General features: G+C 39.2%; 1 protein-coding gene and 1 long non-coding RNA gene across 7 annotated transcripts in view; one reads left to right on the top strand and one right to left on the bottom strand.

Annotated features, from left to right (window-relative positions):
• Positions 1-154: 154 nt before the first annotated feature.
• On the top strand, positions 155-24,504 carry LOC122677847. 6 transcript variants are annotated; one of them, XR_006335937.1, is made up of 4 exons: positions 155-387; positions 2,196-2,262; positions 2,972-3,118; positions 23,429-24,504. It is a non-coding gene; the product is annotated as an uncharacterized LOC122677847 (long non-coding RNA). The 6 variants fall into 6 exon arrangements; XR_006335938.1 differs by lacking the exon at positions 23,429-24,504 and adding an exon at positions 22,257-22,382; XR_006335934.1 differs by lacking the exon at positions 23,429-24,504 and adding an exon at positions 5,089-5,470.
• CCDC18 (coiled-coil domain containing 18) overlaps positions 5,505-24,972 on the bottom strand; it is a 154,073-nt gene continuing 134,605 nt past the window's right edge. The window contains exons 29-30 of the mRNA XM_043878129.1: positions 8,686-8,774; positions 5,505-5,953 (exon numbers count right to left, since the gene is read on the bottom strand). Of these exons, the coding sequence (XP_043734064.1) occupies positions 5,944-5,953; positions 8,686-8,774 (99 nt within the window). The 3' untranslated portion in view covers positions 5,505-5,943. The remainder of the gene's footprint in view (positions 5,954-8,685; positions 8,775-24,972) is intronic.

The following is a 24,972-nucleotide window of genomic DNA, read 5'->3' on the forward strand; positions in this document are numbered from 1 at the left end:
TTAACTGGAAGGACTATGCCGAAGCTCCAATATTTTGGCCACCTGATGCGAAGAGCCTACTCATTGGAAAAGACCTTGATGCTAGGAAAGATTAAGGGCAGAAGGGAAAGGGGGTGACAGAGGATGAGATAGTTGGATGGCATCACCAATTCAATGGACATGAGTTTGAGAAACTCCATGAGGTGGTGAAGGACAGGGAAGCCTGGCATGCTGCAGTTCATAGAGTTGCAAGTAGTCAGACACAGCTTAGCGACTGAAAACCAATGGTGACCTCCAAGAGGGCTCACACCAAGGGCACTTCCTAGGACTGCTGCTGCCAGCGCCCCCATCCCTGCAGCGAGCTACTGCTGACCTACGCCGCCGCAAGAGTTCATCGAACACTGGCTGGTAGGTCTGGTTCAGTCTCCTGTGGGGTCACTGCTCCTTTCCCCTCAGTCCTGGCACACACAAGATGTTGTTTGTGCCCTCCAAGTGTGAAGTCTGTATTTCTCCCAGTCCTATGGAAGTCCTGCAATCAAATCCTGTTGGCCTTCACAGACAGGATCCCTGGGAATTCCTAGTCCTTTTGCTGGGTCCCCAGGCTAGGACGCTCAGAACCATCACAAGAGTGGGAGAACTTCTTTGGTGTTAGTGTTCTCCAGTTTGTGGGTTGCCCACTAGGCAGGTATAGGATTTAACTTTATCGTGATTGTGCCCTCCCCCCACCATTTCCTTGTGGCCTCTCCTTTGTCTTTAGATGTGGGATATCTTTTTTTGGTGGGTTCCAGCATCCTCCTGTCCATGGTTGTTCAAAAGCTAGTTGGTGCTCTCACAGGAGATGGGCACATGTCCTTGTACCCTGCCATCTTGAACCAGTCAACCCTGAAGACAGGACTATAAGTGAGTGATTATAAATAGTGATCGCATAGAAAATAAAAAAAAGAAAGAAAATAAATAGTGATCGCAGAAACTGATACATGATGGAGTTTAAGAAGTAGCCAAAAATGTCAAGAGTTGCAGAGAAGGGAATAAGAACTGAGAATAGATGGTGTTCATCTAGTGATATTTGTAGAAGCAGTTCATGAATAAAAACCTTGGGATTCTTTCATCTATTTTATGGGTCAAGTTTGTAACTGCAAATTTTAAGGTGAATAACGGATTCCTTTATCTATAGGTAATAAATTCAAGACGTGATGCAAATATGTTTTTTTTTCAAATGATAACTTTTTGATTGTATGAGTTTAAAATCATTTGAAGCAGACAGAATTAGAAAGCCTTTCCTTGTGTAAATGCAATTGTTCATTCTTGCTTGCATGAATAAATAGTCAGTCAGTGAATGTTTATTGTGTATCTACCATATACTTTGCTAGGTATTTGGGACAATGGCAGTAGGTAAGAAAGACACCATCCCAGCCTTCATATTTAAAGCAATAATACCAAAGAAAGAAAAAAGCTGTACTTTGACACTTCTTGGTAATAAGGGGAAAAAAGGGAATCTAAAATAATACAGATATAATATAGTATACCTGTTTGAAGAATTTTTATGGAGTGATTAAAATTACTGTGTATGAAATAGCATTTTTCCTTTAATATTAAAGCAAAATATAGCATTATTGTTATTAGAATTATATGAAAATATATATGTAAATGGCTGAATAGAAACACTGAAAACTAACATATTTGTGTTGAAATAGAGAAATTATCGGTGATTTTACTTTTGATTTTTCTTTAAAGTTTTTTAAAAATCTTTTTCTAGTTTTTAAATGTCTTATATTAGTAAGTAGTGAGAAGTTTCTGTTAATTTGTAAATGTATCCATTCTTCACATACACAACGGGGCTTGAAAAAGCAGTCCTTGGATTTTAAATCTTTTATCTAGAAAAGCTCTTAAACTGGTGATCCCCATGTGAAATCTAGCCCACAGATATTGTACCAATTATTTATTCCCACAATAAAATGTTGCCTAGCAAGTTACCCCAAAGATCAGTGGATTAAAATGATAACCAGTTATTATTTCTTAGGAGTCTCTATGTTAGTTGGGCAGTTGTTCTGGAATTGGCTGGGTTTATTCATTTTCCATCTGACTCTTTGCAACCCCATGGACTGATTATACCATCCTTGGAATTCTCCAGGCCAGAATACTAGAGTGGGTAGCCTTTTCCTTTTCCAGGGGATCTTCCCAACCCAGGGACTGAACCCAGGTCTCCCGCATTGCAGGCAGATTCTTTACCAGCTGAGCTACAAGGGAAACCCATGAATAGTGGAGGATCCTGCAAATCAACAGGTAAGTATGGGGTGATGATTAAAAGTGTTATAGAGGAGATAATCCTTGAAAAAGTTTTCAGGAAGAAAAGGAAGGGAATTTCATGCAGGGGAACACCAAAAGCTCAGTGATAGAGAACATCGTGGAATTCTTGGTGAACTGTGATACTTTGGTGGCGGGTATAAGGGAAAGGAACATGAAGGAGTAGCTTGAGAGAAAGTGCTTCAGGGAAATGTAGTATGTGAAGTTGTTCCACTTATTTAGAGTAAATAACAACTCTAGCCAGTTAAGTTGACTTTAGCAGAAGGATACTGGCATATCTCACAGAATGTTGGTAATTGCTGGATAATCAGGGAAACTCAGTAATAGGAATCCATAAACTGTCCTCCTCATGGGCTAAAAACAATTCCCCATCTCTTTGCATCTCAGTTCAAAATTCCAGTTGTCAAGGAGAACAAGTCTGTCCAGTTTGGGTCAGATATCTACACCTGCTTCACTCAGCCATGCAGTTTGGACTACAAGTCACATGTGTTGGATGGTGCTGCTCTTCCATCCCTGTGCTGGGGAGGGAGACCACTGCGAGCCCTGTGTTTGGCCTAAGAGGGAGCTATCCACTGTATTTTATTACTTAGTTGCCTTTCCCCACATGTATGATGACAAAAATGTCTTCAGCCTGCCTACTTGATCCAGTCATTCTATTACAACAGCCCCTGCTCTTGCCCTCTTTCAGGACCAAAGGAACATCCAGTCCAGCTGGTGGGAAGGACATCTTAGTGTTATTGTTCACTTAGTCCTGACCTCTGGATGTAAAGTGCCCATTCTTCTAGTTCTCATCTATCTGTGATTTCTCATGATCTTGCAATCTAAGGACTAAATGGTAAGTATAATCACTACCAGTACACTCTATAAATAATCTTGGGATTCAGGAGCCTCAATGGTTGCTATAGAAAGAAAGGAAAGAGAAGAAAACAGTGGCAGTTATTTTAAAAGAAGGAAAAAATGGGTACTTTTTCAGTCTTCAGACCTTCCAGCAATATATTCCTGCTACCGTTGAAGTTGTAACTGGTGTGTATGACAATCCATTACACACTTCCTTGTTTGCAGCTAATAACTGACTGAGAACATTGCCTACTAGGGTATTAAGCTGTCATTTGTAGGGGTCTAAGCCTTTGGTGATCTTCAGTGCCAACTGTGTTGAACTAAATAAGGCAATGTAGCAGATTAGAGAACAACTCTAAGGTGGAGTGACTGGAAACCAGTGAATGTTTTTTCAATAAATGGTGTCTAGTTAATAATGAAACTGAAGCACAGAGTGTTTATTAACTCTTCAGCCTCAGAGTCAGGATTTAAAGTCAAGCTTTCCTCATGGTTATGTTATCCTGCTGCTGCACTGTTACTGTAGAGATTGCATGTGGGCACTGAGACTTCCATAGCTCGGATTAGGTCAGGTTTTAGTTCTTCAGCCTTAACTAGCCATTGTGACCAAGAGCAAGTTATTTCATTTTCTAAGTTTCAGTCTTTTCATTTATAAAATGACATACCTTTGTGCATGGCACAATACCTATCATTTGATAAGTAGATTTATTAAACGGTGGCTATTATTAATTCAATAAAAATCTACTTAGCATTCTATGGCAGGCACTGCGTGTACAGTGCTGCACAAGATGGACATAATTCCTGTGCTCATGGATATTCCAATTAATAGTATCTAAACCGAGCCATAAAATGAAAATAAAGATGTGTAGTCCACATGATTGCTCCCTTGCCCTGGATTACGAACATGGAGATTGACATGGGACCATAATGATGATTGTGAGCAGAAAAAGACTGATCAGGAAAGAAAATAAGCCTGGAACAATCAAGAGTAAAAGAATAAAAGAAGCAAGACAGGAATCTGACATGAAATCAAGAAAACTCCCAAGAGAAAGAATACTGCCTGGTTTTCTAGCTTGTAAATCAGGATTTTACAAGAAAAGTGGGCAGAATTGTCCAAGAGGTTCTTGTCATAGAACAGGAAATTGGAATAAGTGAAATGATTTTTGAGAAACTGTGGAGATGAAGTGATGGATATTCTCTATACACTGTAGAAAGCATTATTAAAGAGAAGGAAATGAGAAACATTAAAAAAAAAATCATCCTCTTGATCTGGAGAACAGCCATGCTTTGTAATATGAGCCAAGAGATAAAACTGAGTTTGTCTGTCAAGGCGGGTAGGGAGATAAGCCTTTTTTCAGGCTAAATTCCCTTGCCACCTGGGTTTGTTTTCTTAACTGTAAATGAGCACTGGGAAAAGAACAGGCTTTAGAGATTCTGCCCAAGCAATTTACGGAACATTTTCTTGGTAATAACTATTATAGCTCTTTTTTCAGTCAGGCTCACACACAGGATTGAATGTTGGTTTTTGATAGCAAGTATCTTTAACAATTATCAATGTACCAAAATAATTCTAAAAGTGCCTAAGGAATTACAAGGAGGAAGATAAGTGAATTACATATATTAATCCTTGGAATGACCTAACATAAAATTCTACAGATTTACCCTTATGGTTGTGGTTATGTAATTTGACCTAAATTATTGTCAGGGTTAAGGCCAGCGTTCATCACCATGAGACAGGAAATGGATTAACTGAAACAGGAAATGGATTAACTGACCAAATATAGTATTTTCAGAAGCACCTAATGGTAAGTGGCTTAATTTGTGGCGAAATTATAGGTAAAGTAGTTGAGAAAGTCATAGTTCCCAAGTAAATCCCAGTTTACGGTGTTCACCGTCAGAACGTTCATCTTTACTAGAACTAAAGATGATTGTTTTGATTAGAAACACGTATTTTTATGATTGTTTGTTTAGGTAACAAGGACGACTTAAGCACAAAGATAAGCCTATATTTTACACAGATGCGTTTCTATGTGTTTGCAACTTCAATTTAAAGGATAGTAAAGTTGGATTTCCCTGGTGGTCCAGTGGTTAAGAAGCCTCCTGCCAGTGCAGTGGACACGGGTTTGATCCCTGATCCAGGAAGATCCCATGTGCTGCACAGCAGCTAAGCCGATGCACCACAACTACTGAAGCACCCTAGAGCCCATGCTCAGCCCAGCTAGAGGAAGCCCGATCACAGCAACAGAGCCACAGCACAGCCAAAAACTAAATAAAAAAGCAAATTTTTTTAAAAAACAGGGCAAGGGTGCTCTCTCTTTTTTTAAAAAAATAAAAATAGCAAAATTAACATCAATTTCTGTTTGTAATTATGTTGATTGTGTTGGAAAACCATGAACCAATACATTTAACTTTATAAACTGGTTACAAAAAGTTACCCATGTATATGAAATTTGTTCAGCATTTCATAAATTCATAAATAATATTTAGCTTCTGCATAATGATAATACATACATTTATGCACATATACATAATACATTAAGATTACTGGCTTGTTGAGAAAAATATGATTATAAAATCATATATCATTTCAGCCCAGATACACAGCAATAAAAAATTTTAAATACCTAACAACACAAATCTATATGAGCAATAACATTGTTATAAAATACTTACAGCATTCTTGATTTTTTTTTTAAAGCCAACAATTCATTTAGTATCTTTCTGGCATTTGAACTGACATCTCTTCATCTTCCACATAGTTGCTAACCGAGAAGGAAAATGGTTGGATGTGTCAAACAGCTTTAAAGCTTCAGGTTACTATCAAAGTTATGGAGACCTAAGGAGAGAAATAATAACAGAGGCATTCCTAATCAGCAAGAAAAGTATAAATTAAACAATAAGTGAAGGAGCCACTGGCCAACTGTTAAGAGGAAAATATACCACAGTCAGTCAGTTTAGTCGCTCAGTCATGTCCAACTCTTTGCCACCCTATAGATTGCAGCATGCCAGGCTTCCCTGTCCATCACCAACTCCTGGAGCATAATCAAACTCATGTCCATCGAGTCAGTGATGCCATCCAGCCATCTCATCCTCTGTCGTGCCCTTCTCCTCCTGCCTTCAATCTTGCCCAGCATCAGGGTCTTTTCCAATGAGTCAATTCTTCGCATCAGGTGGCCAGAGTATTGGAGTTTCAGCTTCAGCATCAGTCCTTTCAATGAATATTCAGAACTGATTTCCTTTAGGATTGACTGGTTTGATCTCCTTGCAGTCCAAGAGATTCTCAAGAGTCTTCTCCAACAACACACCTCAAAAGCATCAATTCTTCGGTGCTCAGCTTTCTTTATAGTCCAACTCTCACATCCCTACATGACTACTGGAAAAACCATACCTTTGACTAGATGGACATTTGTTGGCCAAGTAATGTCTCTGCTTTTTAGTATGCTGTCTAGGTGGGTCATAGCTTTTCTTCCAAGGAGCAAGCGTTGTTTAATTTCATGGCTGCAGTCATCATCTGCAGTGATTTTGGAGCCCAAAAAATTAAAGTCTGTCACTGTTTCCCCATCTATTTGCCATGAAGTGATAGGACTGGACACCATGATCTTAGTTTTCAGAATGTTGAGTTTTAAGCCAACATTTTCACTCTCCTCTTTCACTTTCATCAACAGGCTCTTTAGTTTTTCTTCTTTTTCTGCCATAAGGGTGGTGTAATCTACATATCTGAGGTTATTGATATTTCTCCCAGCAATCTTGATTCCAGCTTGTGCTTCATCCAGCCCAGCATTTTGCATGATGTACTCTGTATATAAATTAAATAAGCAGGGTGACAATATACAGCCTTGATGTGCTCCTTTCCTGACTTGGAACCAGTCTGTTGTTCTATATCTGGTTCTAACTGTTGCTTCTTGACCTGCATACAGATTTCTCAAGAGGCAGGTCAGGTGGTCTGGTATTTCCATCTCTTGAAGAATTGTCCGTAGTTTGTTGTGATCCACACAGTCAAAGGCTTTGGCATAGTCAATAAAGCAGATGTTTTTCTGGAACTCTCTTGCTTTTTTGATAATCCAGTGGATGTTAGCAATTTGATCTCTGGTTCCTCTGCCTTTTCTAAATCCAGCTTGAACATGTAGAAGTTCATGGTCATGTACTGTTAAAGCCTGGCTTGGAGAATTTTGAGCATTACTTTGCTAGCATGTGAGATAAGTGTAACTGTGCGGTAGTTTGAACATTCTTTGACATTGCCTTTCTTTGGGATTGGAATGAAAACTGACCATTTCCTGTCCTGTGGCCACTGCTGAGTTTTCCAAATTTGCTGGGATATTGAGTACAGCCCTTTCACAGCATCATCTTTTAGGATTTGAAATAGCTTAACTGGAATTTCATCACTTCCACTAGCTTTGTTCATAGTGATGCTTCCTAAGGCCCACTTGACTTCACATTCCAGGATGTCTGGCTCTAGGTGAGTGATCATACCATTGTAGTTATCTGGATCATGAAGATCTTTTCTTGTACAGTTCTTCTGTGTATTCTTGCCACCTCTTCTTAATATCTTCTGCTTCTGTTAGGTCCATACCATTTCTGTCCTTTATTGTGCCTGTCCTTGCATGAAATGTTCCCTTGGTATCTCTAATTTTCTTGAAGAGATCTCTAGTCCTTCCCATTCTATTGTTTTCCTCTATTTCTTTGCATTGATCATTGAGGAAGGTTTTCTTCTCTCTCCTTGCTATTTGGAACTCTGCATTCACATGGGAATATCTTTCCTTATCTCCTTTGCCTTTAGCTTCTCTTCTTTTCTCAGCTATTTGTAAGGCCTCCTCAGACAACCATTTTGCCTTTTTTCATTTTTCTTGTGGATGGTCTTGATCACTGCCTCCTTTACAATGTCATGAACCTCCATCCATAGTTCTTCAGGCACTCTGTCTATCAGATCTAATCCTCATTTGAATCTATTTGTCACTTCCACTGTATAATCACAAGGGATTTGATTTAGGTCATACCTGGGATAGTCTGTTGGTTTTCCCTACTTTCTTCAATTTAAGTCTGAATTTAGCAATAAGGAGTTCATGATCTGAGCCACAGTCAGCCCCTGGTCTTGTTTTTGCTGACTGTATAGAGCCTCTCCATCTTTGACTGCAAAGAATATAATCAATCTGATTTCAGTATTGACCGTCTGCTGATGTCCATATGTATACGCCATGGGCTAAATTAAATTCTTGGTGGATTAAAGATTTTAATATAAAAGTCAAATCATAAAATTACTAAAAAAATACTTATGAATAATCTTGGAAATGGGATTTATAACACATGAAATATAAAGCAAAGACTGATTTTTAAAATACATAAAAAAGTGTAAAGTGTTTCAGAGATCACCAACAAATTAAAGGCACATAACGAACTTTAAGGAAAAAAAATCAACAAAAAATTAAAGGGCTGACGCCAAACTAGAAGGGAGAAAAATGGATGAAGGGTAAGAAGTCTTACAAATCAGTAAGAAAAGGATAAATAGCCAAATAGAAAAATGGGCAAGTAAGTCAGAAAAGCAGAAATAGATAGGGTCAATAGGGGACTCACCTGGTGGTCCAGTGGCCAAGACTCCTCGTTCCCAACGCAGAGGACTGAGGTTCCTCCCTGGCGAGGGAAGGCGATCTCACATCCTGCAGCTAGGAGGTCACATGTCACAACCAAGACCCAGCACAGCCAAATGGATAAGTGAAAAAAAACCAAGGGGGGGGGGGTCAATAAAGATGAATTGTATTCATCTGTAATAAAATGCAAATGAAAGCAATATTAAAGTGTCTTTTTTGCCTGTTGAATTGATAAGGATTATTTTAGAAGAGAACATCAGTGTTAGGGTACTAGAGCAGTTGAGAACTGCTCTTTGACAAAATGCCTGAAAAGCACATACCTTTTAACTAGAAATTCAACACTGATGTAATGATAAGAAAATGTATGCTAAGGAAATATATGTGTGTCACAAGATATTTTTGCAGTTTCCTTCCTTGCTCTCTCCTACCCTACCCCCTCCTCTCTCTCTTTCTATCCCCTTTTTCTTTTTTGTTTTATGCTTGGTATTGGTGAAAGTTTGAAAAAATTAAAATGTCCAACAAAAAAGGGAGCTGGTTAAATAAACTATGGTAAATTTATTCAATAAAACATCTATATTATTACCAATAAAAATGACACCATAGTAAAATATTTGAAAAATGTTCACAATAAAGTTTTTTTAAAAAATGTGATACAGAACAAAATGTATTGGGAAAGCATCTCCTCTCTCCCTCTCTATGTCTCTCTCTCTCTTTCTCTCTCTCTTGGTCTCTCCCTCACCACCAACACAACACCAACATATAATACAATTACTGGAAAGGTATTGGAAAAATATAATAAACTGTGGGGAAGAGGGATTACTGGATTGTTAAATATTTTTCCGTTGCCTGTCATTATTTTTAAAGTTAGCTACAATCAACAGGAGTTTTGGGGTTTTTTTTTGATAAATGAAAACATTTTAAAATGAAATATATAATGTTACTTAGTGGTTGCCTTTTCAAAATAGGTAAAAATCATCAGTTAGCCATTTGATTAAGAATGTTTTCATTCCAACAGTTTGATAATCATGATGCAAAACTGAGGGAAAAAATTTTTTGAATCTTAAAATATTATAGAATTGGTAGATCATTTTTCATTTCATAAAGTATCATAATCACTAGTTTTTATTGTTCCTATGGCAATGTTTTATACACAAGAATGGTGGAAGTTAGGAATTTGTGCCCTGAAAAATGTATTAAAATATAAAATCTAAAGTAAATAATAACTTCCTCCTTTGAATATAACAAAGATATGGGAAGAGGTAGTAGCCAAGAAGGCTCTGGGTTACCATGGGGATGATTACGTTCTCCAAGGTACGTATCACCCCACTCCAGCTTCTTGGTCAATGACTCACTAGCTCACAGGGGAGTCAACAAATACCGAAGTACATACCTACTACTTGTAAAAAGTGATTTTCATTACCCAGAGAAGTGCTGTAAGATACTATTTAAACAAATAAGGAAAACCAATATAAATTACTATTTTAAATTTTTCTAATTAGTGAGTGTTTAAGATGCATGAGAGGACAAATTCTTAACTCAGGTCATTCCAAAACTATTATGTAACATTAAAAATTGATATGGATACTAATAAAAATCATTAAAGCAAAACTATGAAACACTTCTATTAATACTTCAATTGTTTCTTTAAAAACAGCATTTCCTAAAATAACCTCCAAGGCAGTCCTGTAATTTGTTAATTTTAAGGATTTGTGTTCAACTTTGGGGCCAGTCAAATTTTGGGGCCAGTTAAGGGAGCTAACAATCTAATTGAGGAGTCCAGATAGCCATCCATCAATTCATTCATTTGTTCAATAACATATATTGAGAACCTACTATGTGCCAATAATGCAGGGCTGTAAGCATTAAAAAATACCTAAAACATACCTCTACCCTCAAAAGCTCACATTTAGAAGGAGAGATGAATATCAGTCTCAGTGACTGCCATACCCACTGTTCTTTCTAGCAGAACTCTGACCTTGGCCACTGGTGAATGAGAAGCCCTAGGTGGCCATATTCTGCATCAAGGGACCGACTCATGTACCCTTTTCACCTGCTTTCTCTGTCATGACAAAGAAAAAAGCTTTGGTTCAAAAAGTTTCAGCCAGAGAGAGACAGGGTGCAGTCAGATTCTCTCTTTAAGAGTTCCAATAACAGATACAGACAGCTAGTTAGTGAGTAGAAACTGAAAGTGATCCTGAAAAGATTCTTAGAGAATCTAATAGTTTACTGCAGACCTAAAGTCTTACCAATAACACCATCAATTAACATATTTTGTATGTTATATGTACCATATACTGTATTCTTAAGTTAGGTAAAAGAAAATGCATTAATAAATTCATAAGGAAGAGAAAATACATTTACAGTATTATACTGTATTTATCAATAGAGTAAAATTATGTTGTGTGTCTACAAAATGAACTGTCTGCCAGTACCTACAACAATATTATCTTATATGGTACAAAACACTGTAAATGTTAAATGTATTCCTAACATTAGATATCAAAAATGAAAAGATAATGTGAAAAGAAACTCACTTCTATTTACAGGTGTAATAATACATGTATTGATAATGAAGAATCAGCAATATAGCTTTCTTGTTCAGTTCAGTTGCCCAGTCATGTCCAACTGTTTGCGACCCTGTGGACTGCAGCACGCCAGGCCTCCCTGTCTATCACCAAATCCCAGAGTTTACACAAACTTATGTCCATTGAGTCGGGGATGCCATCCAACCATTTCATCCTCTGTCATCCCCTTCTCCTTTCGTCTTCAATCTTTCCCAGCATCAGGGTCTTTTCAAATGAGTCAGTTCTTCCAATCAGGTGGCCAAAGTATTGGAGTTTGAGCTTCAGCATCAGTTCTTCCAGTGAATATTCAGGACTGATTTCCTTTAGGATTGATGGGGTTGATCTTCTTGCTGTCTGAGGGATTCTCAAGGGTCTTCTCCAGCACCACAGTTCAAAAGCATCAGTTCTTTGGCACTCAGCCTTCTTTATGGTCCAAGTCTCACATCCATACATGACCACTGGAAAAACCATAGCTTTGACTAAACAGACCTTTATACACAGTTCATCTGTGAGTTTTTCAAGTTGTCAAAAATCTCCCAAAAATGTTCCAAAATATTTATTGAAAAAATTCCCATGGAAGTGGATAAACTCAAGGGTCAACTTAATGGACTTCAGTTCAGTTGCTCAGTCGTGTCCAACTCTGGGACACCATGGACTGCAGCATGCCAGGCCTCCCTGTCCATCACCAACTCCCAGAGTTTACTCAAACTAATGTCCATTGAGTTTGTGATGCCATCCAAACATCTCATCCTCTGTCGCCCCCTTCTCTTCCTGCCTTCAATCTTTCCCAGCATCAGGGTCTTTTCAAATTAATTGGTTCTTCGCTTCAGGTGGTCAAAGAATTGGAGTTTCAGCTTTGGCATCAGTCCTCCCAATGAATATTCAGGACAGATTTCCTTTAGGATTGACTGGCTGGATCTCCCTGCTGTCTAAGGGACTCTCAGGAGTCTTCTCCAATACCACAGTTTAAAAGCATCAGTTCTTCGGCACTCAGCTTTCTTTATAGTCCAACTCTCACATCCCTACATGACTACTGGAAAAACCATACCTTTGACTAGTCGGACATTTGTTGGCAAAGTAATGTCTCTGCTTTTTAATATATTGTCTAGGTGGGTCATAACTTTTCTTCCAAGGAGCAAGTGTCATTTAATTTCATGGCTGCAGTCATCATCTGCAGTGATTCTGGAGCCGCAAAAAATAAAGTCTCTCACTGTTTCCACTGTTTCCCCATCTATTTGCCATGAAGTGATAGGGCCAGATGCCATGATCTTAGTTTTCTGAATGTTGAGCTTTAAGCCAACTTTTTCACTCTCCTCTTTCACTTTCATCAAGAGGCTCTTTAGTTTTTCTTCGCTTTCTGCCATAAAGGTGGTGTCATCTGTATATCTGAGGTTATTAATATTTTTCCCGGAAATCTTGATTCCAGCTTGTGCTTCATCCAGCCCAGTGTTTCTCATGATGTACTCTGCATTTAAGTTAAATGAACAGGGTGACAATATACAGCCTTGACGTACTCCTTTCCTGATTTGGAACCAGTCTGTTGTTCTATATCTGGTTCTAACTGTTGCTTCTTGACCTGCATACAGATTTCTCAAGAGGCAGGTCAGGTGGTCTGGTATTTCCATCTCTTGAAGAATTTTCCACAGTTTGTTGTGATCCACACAGTCAAAGGCTTTGGCATAGTCAATAAAGCAGATGTTTTTCTGGAACTCTCTTGCTTTTTCAATGATCCAACAGATGTTGGCAATTTGATCTCTGGTTCCTCTGCCTTTTCTAAATCCAGCTTGAACATCTGGAAGTTCATGGTCATGTACTGTTAAAGCCTGGCTTGGAGAATTTTGAGCATTACTTTGCTAGCATGTGAGATAAGTGCAACTGTGCAGTAGTTTGAACATTCTCTTTGTTATACATCATGTAATTCCAAGCACTCAAACTTTGTTTATACTGTTCACTTTCCCTAAACAGAACTTTCCTTTCAACTGTGGTTAAATTCAACTCTCTGACTACTACTGTATGCTTGCATCCCCAGCTGAATACACAGCACGCTAACTGGTCCCACTTTAATAAACATCTTAGTGCTGCCCACAGTCACACGACATTCCCTTAATCCATTCAGTCTCCTACAACTAACTGCTTCTCCTCTCCTCAAAACTCCAACATCTCCCCATCCTCCTCCTCAATAGATGATCTTGCTTCCTATTTCACTGTAAAAGGAAAAGCCTTTTACAGAAGAAAACTGATACAAAAAGGAGAACTCACAATGTTCTGTTGGGGTCCTTCACTCATTTTCCCTCCACTTAGACTCTTAACCATACTCCTGATCATTTTGGCCTTAATCTGTTGGGCCATAATGTCATTCTGATAAAGAAATAGAGAAGAAAAGTAATGAAGAATAATGAAAATCATTATCTACATGTTGTGTTTGTAGTTTATTTTGAATATTGAAATATGTGATGTAACTCTCATGCTTCTAGGAGATTTTTCTAATAGTGTTTTCAGGCCACAAGGCAGATAGTGCTTTCATCTGAAGTATGGCAGAATTATCACCCTCATCCTCCTCAATCCAGACAACCTCAGAAGGTAAACTCAAATGTCATCCTAGGACTACTAGATAGCCTCTTTTCTACTGTAAAACACTGAATTTTTTCATTTGGACAGTGGCTTTCAGACTTTTTGTTGTTGTTTACATCCTACAATAAGAAACATATTTTACATGGCCATAGTACCCACACATAAACACAGTCACATATATGACTAAGACCAAACTTTCATCAGATAGCACTTATCTTTACAATAATCTTTACTAATCTTTTCAATGCAATGCACTCTTATGTTTTCTAATCTACTTTTCAAATGCTCATTGTAATATAATAGATAGATTCATTACTCAGTGAGTCAAAACCCATGGTTTGGAAAATAATTCATTAAGGGATACTTAGGTTAATAGGCAAAATCTTTAAGATTTAGTGAAAAAGTATATGAACATTAATTTAGAACTCACTCAACCATCACCACCTTCAAGGGAGTGGCCACATAATTAGCTGGTTTGCTAAGAATCAATTCAGTTCAATTCAGTCGCTCAGTCATGTCCCACTCTTTGCAACCCCATGAATCACAGCAGGCCAGGCCTCCCTGTCCATCACCAACTCCCGGAGGTTACTCAAACTCATGTCCATCAAGTCGGTGATGCCTTCCAACCACCTCGTCTTCTGTTGTCCCCTTTTCCTCCTGCCCCCAATCCCTCCCAGCATCAGGGTCTTTTCCAGTGAGTCAACTCTTCGCATAAGGTGGCCAAAGTATTGGAGTTTCAGCTTCAGCATCAGTCCTTCCAATGAACAGCCAGGACTGATCTCCTTTAGGATGGACTGGTTGGATCTCCTTGCAGTCCAAGGGACTCTCAAGAGTCTTCTCCAAGACCACAGTTCGAAAGCATCAATTTTTCAGTGCTCAGCTTTCTTCACAGTCCAACTCTCACATCCACACATGACCACTGGAAAAACCATAGCCTTGACTAGATGGACGTTTGTTGGCAAAGTAATGTCTCTGCTTTTTAATAAGCTGTCTAGGTTGGTCATAACTATCCTTCCAAGGAGTAAGCGTCTTAATTTCATGGCTGCAGTCACCATCTGCAGTGATTTTGGAGCCCAAAAAAATAAAGTCAACCACTGTTTCCCCATCTATTTGCCATGAAGTGACGAGACCAGATGCCATGATCTTAGTTTTCTGAATGTTAAGCTTTAAGCCAACTTTTTCACTCTCCTCTTTCACTTTCATCAAGAGGCTTTTTAGTTCTTCTTCACTTTCTGCCATAAGGGTGGTGTCATCTGCATATCTGAGGTTATTGATATTTCTCCAGGCAATCTTGATTCCAGCTTGTGCTTCTTCCAGCCCAGCGTTTCTCATGATGTACTCTGCATGTAATTTAAATAAGCAGGGTGACAACATACAGCCTTGACGTACTCCTTTTCCTGTTTGGAACCAGTCTGTTGTTCCATGTCCAGTTCTAACTGTTGCTTCCTGACCTGCATATAGGTTTCTCAAGAGGCAGGTCAGGTGGTCTGGTATTCCCATCTCTTTCAGAATTTTCCACAGTTTATTGGACCAGTGGAGAAATAACTCCAGAAAGAATGAAGGGATGGAGCCAAAGCAAAAACAATACCCAGTTGTGGATGTGATTGAAGCAAGGTCCGATGCTGTAAAGAGCAATATTGCATAGGAACCTGGAATGTTAGGTCCATGAATCAAGGCAAATTGGAAGTGGTCAAACAGGAGATGGCAAGAGTGAACGTCAACATTCTAGGAATCAGCGAACTAAAAAGGACTAGAATGGGTGAATTTAACTCAGATGACCATTATATCTACTACTGTGGGCAGGAATCCCTCAGAAGAAATGGAGTAGCCATCATGGTCAACAAAAGAGTCTGAAATGCAGTACTTGGATGCAATCTCAAAAATGACAGAATGATCTCTGATCATTTCCAAGGCAAACCATTCAATATCATGGTAATCCAAGCCTATACCCCAACCAGTGATGCTGAAGAAGCTGAAGTTGAATGGTTCTATGAAGACCTACAAGACCTTTTAGAACTAACACCCAAAAAAGATGTCCTTTTCATTACAGGGGACTGGAATGCAAAAATAGGAAGTCAAGAAACACCTGGAGTAACAGGCAAATTTGGCCTTGGAGTACGGAATGAAGCAGGGCAAAGGCTAATAGAGTTTTTCCAAGAGAACACACTGGTCATTGCTAAGAATAAATGACTCATTTTACTTGTTGTCTATGTTGTAAAAAGCAAAGCTGATCTCAGAACAAATAAGGTAAAATCAATTCAGGAAAGGGAAACAGCTCCTTCTTATTTTTCTTTTTTGTTCTCCATTAGCATAAACACCACTATCCAAGTAGCCTCTGCATTACTAAAAATAAAGCCCTGGATTGGGGTACGGGACTAGACAGATTAGGTGACTTCTAAATTACTGTCTAATCCTAAAATTTTATTCCTTCAACAAGTATTCACTAATTGCATGGTATGGATGCCAGGCACTATACCAGGAGACAAGGGCCCAGCAATAAACAAGACACACAATGCTGATACTGTGGAGATGCTAACATTTCTTAAGCTAAAGAGACAGATAATAAATAGAGAGGACACAGCTAAGTTCTGAAGGAAATAAGAAAGATAAATGATAGAGATTAATAGAAATGACCTACTATTCTTATCTGGGGCTTCCCAGGTGGCTCAGTGGTAAAGAATCTGCCTGCCAATGCAGAAGATGCAGGAGATACAGGTTCAATCCCTGGGTTGGGAAGACCCTTTGGAGGAGGAAATGGCAATCTGCTCCAGTATTCTTGCCTGGGAAATCCCAGGGACAGAGGAGTCTGGCAGGCTACAGTCTATGGGCTTGCAAAGAGCCGGACATGACTGAGTGAATAAACAACTATTCTTCCCTATTATTATTAATTATACTACTGCTTCCCTGGGGGCTCAGCAGTCAAGAATCTTCCTGCAACGCAGGAGCTACAGAAGACTTGGATTTGATTCCTGGGTCAGGAAGATCCCCTGGAGGAGGGCATGGCTTACCCACTCCAGTATTCTTGCCTGGAGAATCCCATGGACAGAGGAGCCTGGCAGGCTATAGTCCATAGGGTCTCAAAGAGTCAGACATGACTGAAGCGACTTAACACACACACACCATTACTGCAGAAGTAACAGCAATCTGATAATTACCTTTATCATGGTCAGGGAAGGCCCCTCCGGGAAGGTGACATTTAATCTGAAACCTGAAGAATGAGGAGGAGCCAGTTGTGGACTGGACCAGAAGAACAGCCTTTCTAGGCAATGGAATAGCAAGTACAAAGGCCCTAATTCTGGAAAGAGCTTGTTAGGTCCTAGCAACTGACAGAGGGCTGACATGACTGAGCCAAGTGAGCAGGCAGAGAGTACATGAAATGAGTTTGGAGAAGTGAGAAGATAAGGGCCTTGAAGGGAAGCATATGGAGTTCAGATTCTATTCTATGTTAATGGGCAGCCATCAAAAGGACTTCAGCAAAGAAGTGACATGATATGATTTTAAAAGAACACTGGATATGGTGTGGAGAATGTGTTCGAAGTAGGGAAATTGTTTTAGGAATCCAGGCAAGAGATGACAGGGCTTGATTATGGTGGTGGTGAACTCTAAAGTCCTGTTTTGCTTGCAGTTAATAGACAATATGACAGTAGTTCTGCTTATTTGAAAGTGTTGCTTATTTTGCCTCCAAAGCAGCTATTTCTCCATCTTTGCTGAAGAGCTTAAATCCAAGTGCTCTAAACTTCTATGTGTGTATCTGTATGTGTGTGAGTGTGCACTCACACATGCATGCTCAGGGGTGGGGTGGGGCTGGGCAGTGGTGGCTATTTTTAATGTCCCAGAGCTGCTTTGTAACCATGGATGTGTAGGAGTTGGGTGGAGGGTGGAAGGACAGGAGTGAGTTGAGACTACTGGAAAGCAGACATGGATGCCAAGTTGCATGCAGAATAAGGCAGATGCATGTACTATGGCTCCCTTGGAATTCCATCAAGCTCAGGAAGTGTTAAAGATGCTGTATATACAAGGCCCACCTTGGTCAAATAGGGGTGAGAAAGATGTATAATCATCAAATTCACTTGGAAAAGTCTAAGATATCAGAGTAAGAGAATATTATTTACATGACAGTCTCAAATCCTCAAAACCTCCTAGAGAAAACGACGTAAGAATTTGATGGTTAGTCCCCTAGAATACAATGATTATATTTCCTAAACCCAACAAGAGACTTTTTCTAACAATTCTGGCGGTGGTGGGGGAAGGATGCACCTGCTTGGGAAGGGAGGAAACTCATTTTAAGGTAGCAGAAAACCAAGAGAGGCAACCTTCTGTCTCTGAGGAATTGTTTATTATGACAGATTAATGCTTGTCTGTCCCAGTCAATGAAGAAATTGTTTTAAATTCTTAACAAAAAGAACAGTGAAGCTGAAAAAAAAAAAACAAAAAACAACAACAACTGACTCTTGGAGGCTTAAACTGTGTTAGCCCATTAGCCCAAGGGCTGGTTTACAACTAAGAGATCTGTATTGTTCACCAGAAGGGCAGGCTTGGGAATCCCTACCTGCTCTTCCATCAATTTTGAGCAGAGCCCCAGCAGGAGTAGGGAAAGACCGCTGCAGAGTCCTGGCTGGAGTTCTGGCAGGAGGCTGATTTTGAACAGGAAGAAAAAAGCTCCTAAAGCCTGAGAGACCACGCGGGGCCCATGAAAATGAGAAAAACTTAAGAAGTTGAATGTCCTTATAAGGAAGCCAGAGTGGGAACTTAGAGCAAAATACCACTAATTTTGTCCTCCTGAGAAAATGAAGATTACAATTGGTGGGTTGGAATAAGTACTGCTGAATCCTAAAGCAAGCTGTGGAATCTTCTTTGGAAATTCACAAGAATAAATTAAACCACTACATAGTCTAGGAATAGATTATATCCACATCTGCTTGGAGGTGAGAAAATAGATCAGGGAAATTCCTAGCACCCCAACAAATGTTCAGAACAAAAGAGAACAATCACAGACACACATTCAGAGTGATATTGTATTCTTTACTCCTATACATGTGGTTGACCCAGTGTGGACTACTCAAAAAGTAGGCTCCCTAATCAAGACTCCATATCAGGCACAGGCTAAAAGAGGTTGAACAATGTCTAACTTAGAACCCTTTGCTCCATAGACATATATATAGTAGAGGCTTATTCTTAAAAGCCCTTGTTTGGGCCAGGTATGAGGGCCCTATAGAAGTGTATCTGGCTGCTGATCAGTTATGGTTGTGTGTTCATGTCCAATCTGGTTCTTTAGTCACACTTGTAAACAGCATATGTTGTTGTTTAGTTGCTAAGAGTCTGACTCTTTGTGACCCTGTGGATTGTAGCCTGCCAAGCTCCTCTGTCCATGGGATTTCCCAGGCAAAAATACTGGAGAGGGTTGCCATTTCCTTCTCCAGGAGATCTTCCTGACCCAGGGATCAAACCCACGTCTCCTGCATTGGTAGGTAGATTCTTTATCACTGAGCCACCAGGGAAGCCTAAACAGCATACAGGTTTTTGCAAAAAGGCAAGTCAAAAGCTTGCATGAAGCTCTTAATGTGTGATATTACACAGAAACATATTTGACTTTCTGAAATGTCTCAGAAATGAATCACACATGTTGCTTTCTGCTTTCAGAATAGATTAGAACTGGTTGAGCATGTCCAGCCCGTTGATCTGTCTTTCAAAATCTGTGTACATAAGGGCATTTCTCTAAGGAGAAATAATTAACAGTGCTTTCATCTGTTAGAAATGTTCTTTGTTTAATTACTCTTTTATCACCTTCATAAATTCACATTCAGTTCACAGCAACATCCTGGAGGGGTGGTATATGTGAGCCAATAAAAATGAATAATGAAAAAAATGTTATGAGTCATTTTAAGAAAACATAGACAAAAAAAGTTGATTAAGAAAATAAATTTTGCAGCCCAAACATACCTTGAATAGAACTTTTTGTTCAAATGTAAAACATGACAAACACATATAAGAAAAAAATGCCTATGTAATTCTTGCAAAAGATATAGATCATTGATTGGAAAGAGAGAAAGAAGCATGGATATTAAGGTACGAATTTAATTCTTGTGAAACACCTAGACTCTAATGATGGGAAGCAGAGATAGTTGTGTGGATGTGGGCACATGCAAGGATTCACTTAAGGTTATAATGAAAGGCCATAAGGAAAGAAAGCATTGATGTCCATACTTCACTTAGTCTGGTCCTGTGCTGTCAGAGCCAGATACAGCATATCCTTTAAAGAGAGGGAGGACAACAAAAACAAAACACAACAAATGAATCAAAGGAAATTAATTCTAGGCCAGAATTTTAAATGATGTGAGATTAGTGTTTTTGAAAGCCCATGGTATCTAAAAGGATAAAAAATCAAATTTCTTTTTAGGAAACAGAGGTCAAAACAATAATACTCAGCTATTGATCTTTTTCTTAGAAAAAAACACACAATTTGAACAGTGAGAGGAGAATCTAGAATGGTTAATTACCTTTCTGAAATTCCTGCCCAACCTATTTCTATAAGCCAAACACTTTATGTCCCATATCACATAGAAAAGAGGATTTCCCTTCTCCCATCTTCTCTCAACCTACTTGCAGAATAAAGAAATAGCCATTTTAAATGAAAATTTATTGTGTACCTATTTAGTGGCCTATATTGTTCTAAGTACTAGAAAACAGCTGTAAATAAGACAGACAGTAATAATGCCCCCAAGGAGTTTATGTTCTGGTGAAGGAGAGCAAGCAATAAACATATTAAAAAATAAACAAATAAGCACTTCAGGTACTGACACATATATGAAGGCGCTGTAATAGGATACAGATGAAGGTGACTAAGGAGATGTAGTACTTTAGCTACAGTGGTCAAGGATGGCCTCTCTGAGAAAGTGACATTTGAGTCATTTTTTTTTTTAACCATCTAAATGATAAAAAAAAGGAAGCACATGAAGATCTAGAGGATCTCTCCAAGCAGAATAAGTGACAGGTGGGATGGCTTGAGGCAGGAACAAGCTTCCAATATTCATGGGACAGAAAGATCACAGTGGTTAGAACTCAATGAACAAGGGGAAGAGTGGAGGGAGATGAGAACAAAAGGCAGATGGAGCAAGATTTGGAGGGCCTCACAGACCCTGATGAAAAGTTTGTAGGTTGTTCTGATTGCAGTAGGAAGTCTTTAGAAAATTATATCCTTTGATTTGTACTTTGCTGAGATTACTCTGGCTGTTATATGAATAGAAGAAGAGCAATGAGGGGCAGGAGTGCAACAAGAAGACCAAAGGAAGTTGATGATGGCATTGACATAAGTAAGAAGTGTAGAGAAGGAGAGAAGTGGTTGGGTTCAGGATGTTTTGGAAATTGGAGCCAATGTTGATGAATGTGAAGTAGAAATTTATTGATGAGCTGAAAGTGCTGTGTGAGGAAAAGGAAAGAGCCAATAGGGCTCCTAGGCATGTGTCTTGAGTAATTTAGTGTATATGTTTATTACTTACTAGGATGGGTAGGCTGGAAATCAGACTTTGTTTTGGCCATGTTACATTTGAGATGCTTATTAGACATCTTAGTGGATATGTTCAGTAGTGGGTTGGATATACAAGTCTGGAAGTCAGGTGAGAATTTGGAGGTTAGATATAAGAACTTGAAAGTCATCAGCATATGAAGGTCTTTGAAGCAATAGGACTTGATGGGATCATCTAAGGAGATAGTACATAGAGATCTAAGAACAGAACTCTGGATACTCCAACATTTAGAAGTCCAGGACAGGTGGTCTCCCTTCACGTCCAAGGCAATTTTTTTATACCTTCTCTGATTTGACCCAACCCATCCTTTCTGTAGCAAAAAATTTAAAATGGCTGTAAATTCTCTGATGTTCCTCTCACCAGGAGGTGGAGTCTTAAGTACCTTCCCCTTGAATCTGGGCTGTCACTAAAGTCAGTGACTTATTTGACCAACAGAAGTCATCAGAAGAGACATTCTGGGACCTAAGACTAGGTCTTGCAACTTCTTTCCAGGATATTTGGAATATTCTCTTTGGAAGACTGAGCCATGATGTAAGAAGGACTATCATCCTGAGACTGGCCTGGGAAAGGCCACCCGTAGAAGCTCTGGTTGCATTTTCAGCTCAGCCCAACCTTATAGTCACACTTTCAAGGCATCAGAAGTATGGATGGAGCAATCTTGTACTTTCCAGACTAACCCATCCATCCACCGATTGGTCTGGCAAGTGACCTCATATCATATCACATGGGGCAGAAGAATCACCCAGCTTAACTCTGCCCAAATTGCTGATGTTAAAATCATGAGCTACAATAAAAAGAGTTGCTAAGTTTGGGATAATTTGTTATGCAGCAGTAGAAAAGTGTAACACCTTCCTTCTTCCTCTGTGTCCTTTTTTGTAATCAATTCTCATCACTTTCAGATCATCCTATCTTCTCTCAGGGCTGGATGAAGCATAAGGTGGAATCAAGATTGCTGGGAGAAATAACAATAACCTCAGATATGCAGATGACACCACCCTTATGGCAGAAAGCGAAGAGGAACTGAAGAGCCTCTTGATGAAAGTGAAAATGGAGAGAGAAAAAGCTGGCTTAAAACTCAACATTCAAATAAGCAAGATCATGGCATCCAGTCCCATCACTTCATAGCAAATAGATGGGGAAACAATGGAAACAGTGACAGACTTTATTTTCTTGGGCTTCAAAATCACTGCAGATGGTGATTTCAGCCATGAAATCAAAAGATGCTTGCTCCTTGGAAGAAAGGCTATGACCAACCTAGACAGCATATTAAAAAGCAGAGACATTATTTTGCCAACAAAGGTACACATAGTCAGAGCTATGGTTTTTCCAGTACTCATGTATGGATGTGAGAGTTGGATCATAGAGAAAGCTGATCGCTGAAGAATTGATGCTTTCCAACTGTGATGTTGGAGAAGTCGCTTCAGAGTCCCTTGGACAGCAAGGAGATCAAACTAGTCAATCCTAAAGGAAATCAGTCCTGAATATTCATTGAAAGGACTGATGCTAAAGCTGAAGCTCCAATACTTTGTCCACCTGATGCAAAGAACTGACTCACTAGAAAAGACCCTGATGCTGTAAAAGATTGAAGGAGGAAGGAGAAGGGGATGACAGAGGACTAGATGGTTGGATGGCATCACCAACTCGATGGAGATGAGTTTGACCAAGCTCTGGGAGTTGGTGACGGACAGGGAAGCCTGGCATGCTACAGTCTATGGGGTCACAAAGAATCAGACACAACTGAGCAACTGAACTGAACTGAACTAACTTTCTCTCACACACATTATTTTGTTAAAACTTTCTCTTCCTTACTGATTCATTTTTTCTACCTATAAGTATGCTCAGTGTTTCCCACTGTGGTAAAAATCTCTAACTTTCAGCACCCATTCATCAACATACTGCAAAATCTGGCTTTTGCATTCAGCATACCCCTGAATAAGATCAATGAAATTGATCTCATTGAATTCAACCAAATCAACTCCTAATTGACAAAGTCATTGTATGAATGTATTTTTCTTACCTCAAATTGAACTACTATATCTAGTTTTCAATCTCTCATTATGATTTCTTTAAGGATGAGAACCACTGATGTGGCTGGGCTGAAATAAGGTGAGAATCAGAACTAGTCTGTACAGCCAACAACTTCAGGATGTTAAAGGCATGAGTTTCTTCTGCTGAAATATGAGAGGCACCTCAAAACCAGGAAATCTCCTGGAGACAAAGTGGATCCAGAAACAATGAACCAGGTAGAACAGAGTTGGGTAAGTGAAAGGAAAATACCAACAATGAGAAATTATTTGATTTATAACCTTTGGTTCAGCATTTAGAACTTTGGTTCAGCATCCTGGACAATGAGTAGGATCAAACTCTTCAGAGGAGAGCAGTAGATCGTTAAAAAGGAGGGTGGAGAATAAGGAACAAAAAGTCCTTAAGCAGATTCTTAAACGTTACAGTGCTTATCGATCAATTGGGGAAGTCTCACTTAAGATGCAGATTCCCCTCCCTTGCCCAAGAGATTCTGGTTTTGGACCCAAAATTTCCCTTTCAAATAAGCATCCAATGTCATTCTGATATAGGTGGGCTTCAGGCCAGATTTTAAGAAATACCACCAAAAGCAAGAGGAAATGTCTTGGCTTGGGTGTTCCAGGATGAAGCCATTTGGTTATTCTTTACATAGTTAACTCATTAATTTCTCATGATTACATAATCAATACTTGGTTCAGCTGGGACACTGGGACACTTGAGTGGAGTTTCTCTCTCTATCCATGTAGTTTCAGGACCTCTTTCCCTCTACATGGATTCTTTTTGATTTTATAGTGGAGTATAGTTGATTAACAATTATGTGTTAGTTATATGTGTACAGCAAAGTGATTCAGTTATACCTGTACAAGTATCCACTCTTTTGCAAATTCTTTTCCCATTTAGGTTATTGCAGAACATTGAGCCAAGTGCCCTGTGCTATATACTAGGTTTTTGTTGGTTGTCTATCTAAAATATGGCTATATGGCCTCTTTACATGGCTTCTTTCCACATGGTCTCTACAGCAGAATAGCCAGACTTCTTAACAGGGTGATTCAAGATTCCCAATAGCACAAAATGAAAGGCCCTCAACCTCCTCAAAGTTGAGGCCTGGGGCTGCCTGACATGGTATCAGTTCAGGCTTAGTTCAGATCTAAGGGATAGGGACTATACAGACTTCTTAACAGGGTGATTCAAGATTCCCAATAGCACAAAATGAAAGGCCCTCAACCTCCTCAAAGTTGAGGCCTGGGGCTGCCTGACATGGTATCAGTTCAGGCTTAGTTCAGATCTAAGGGATAGGGACTATACAGGTGTGTGAACACTGAAAGATGCCATTCACTAACAAGCTGTAATGTAACAGATTACAGGGAAAATAAAGGAAGAAAAAAAACAAGACAAAGTTAGGGATGTTGGGAGCAGGAATGCGTAAGGTTAGGAAAAAATATGCACACCACAAAGCATGTTCACTTTTTATAGGTGAACTGCAAGTTGGGCTGTGAGTTTCCCAGCAGCCAAGACCAGTTATGATTAAATGAGTTAATATAAAGAATGATACTGTATTACTATTAATATAATAAATCAAAATAATAATTATTA

The sequence above is a fragment of the Cervus elaphus genome, chromosome 20 (assembly GCF_910594005.1).
Source record: "Cervus elaphus chromosome 20, mCerEla1.1, whole genome shotgun sequence".
Taxonomy (NCBI): domain Eukaryota; kingdom Metazoa; phylum Chordata; class Mammalia; order Artiodactyla; family Cervidae; genus Cervus; species Cervus elaphus.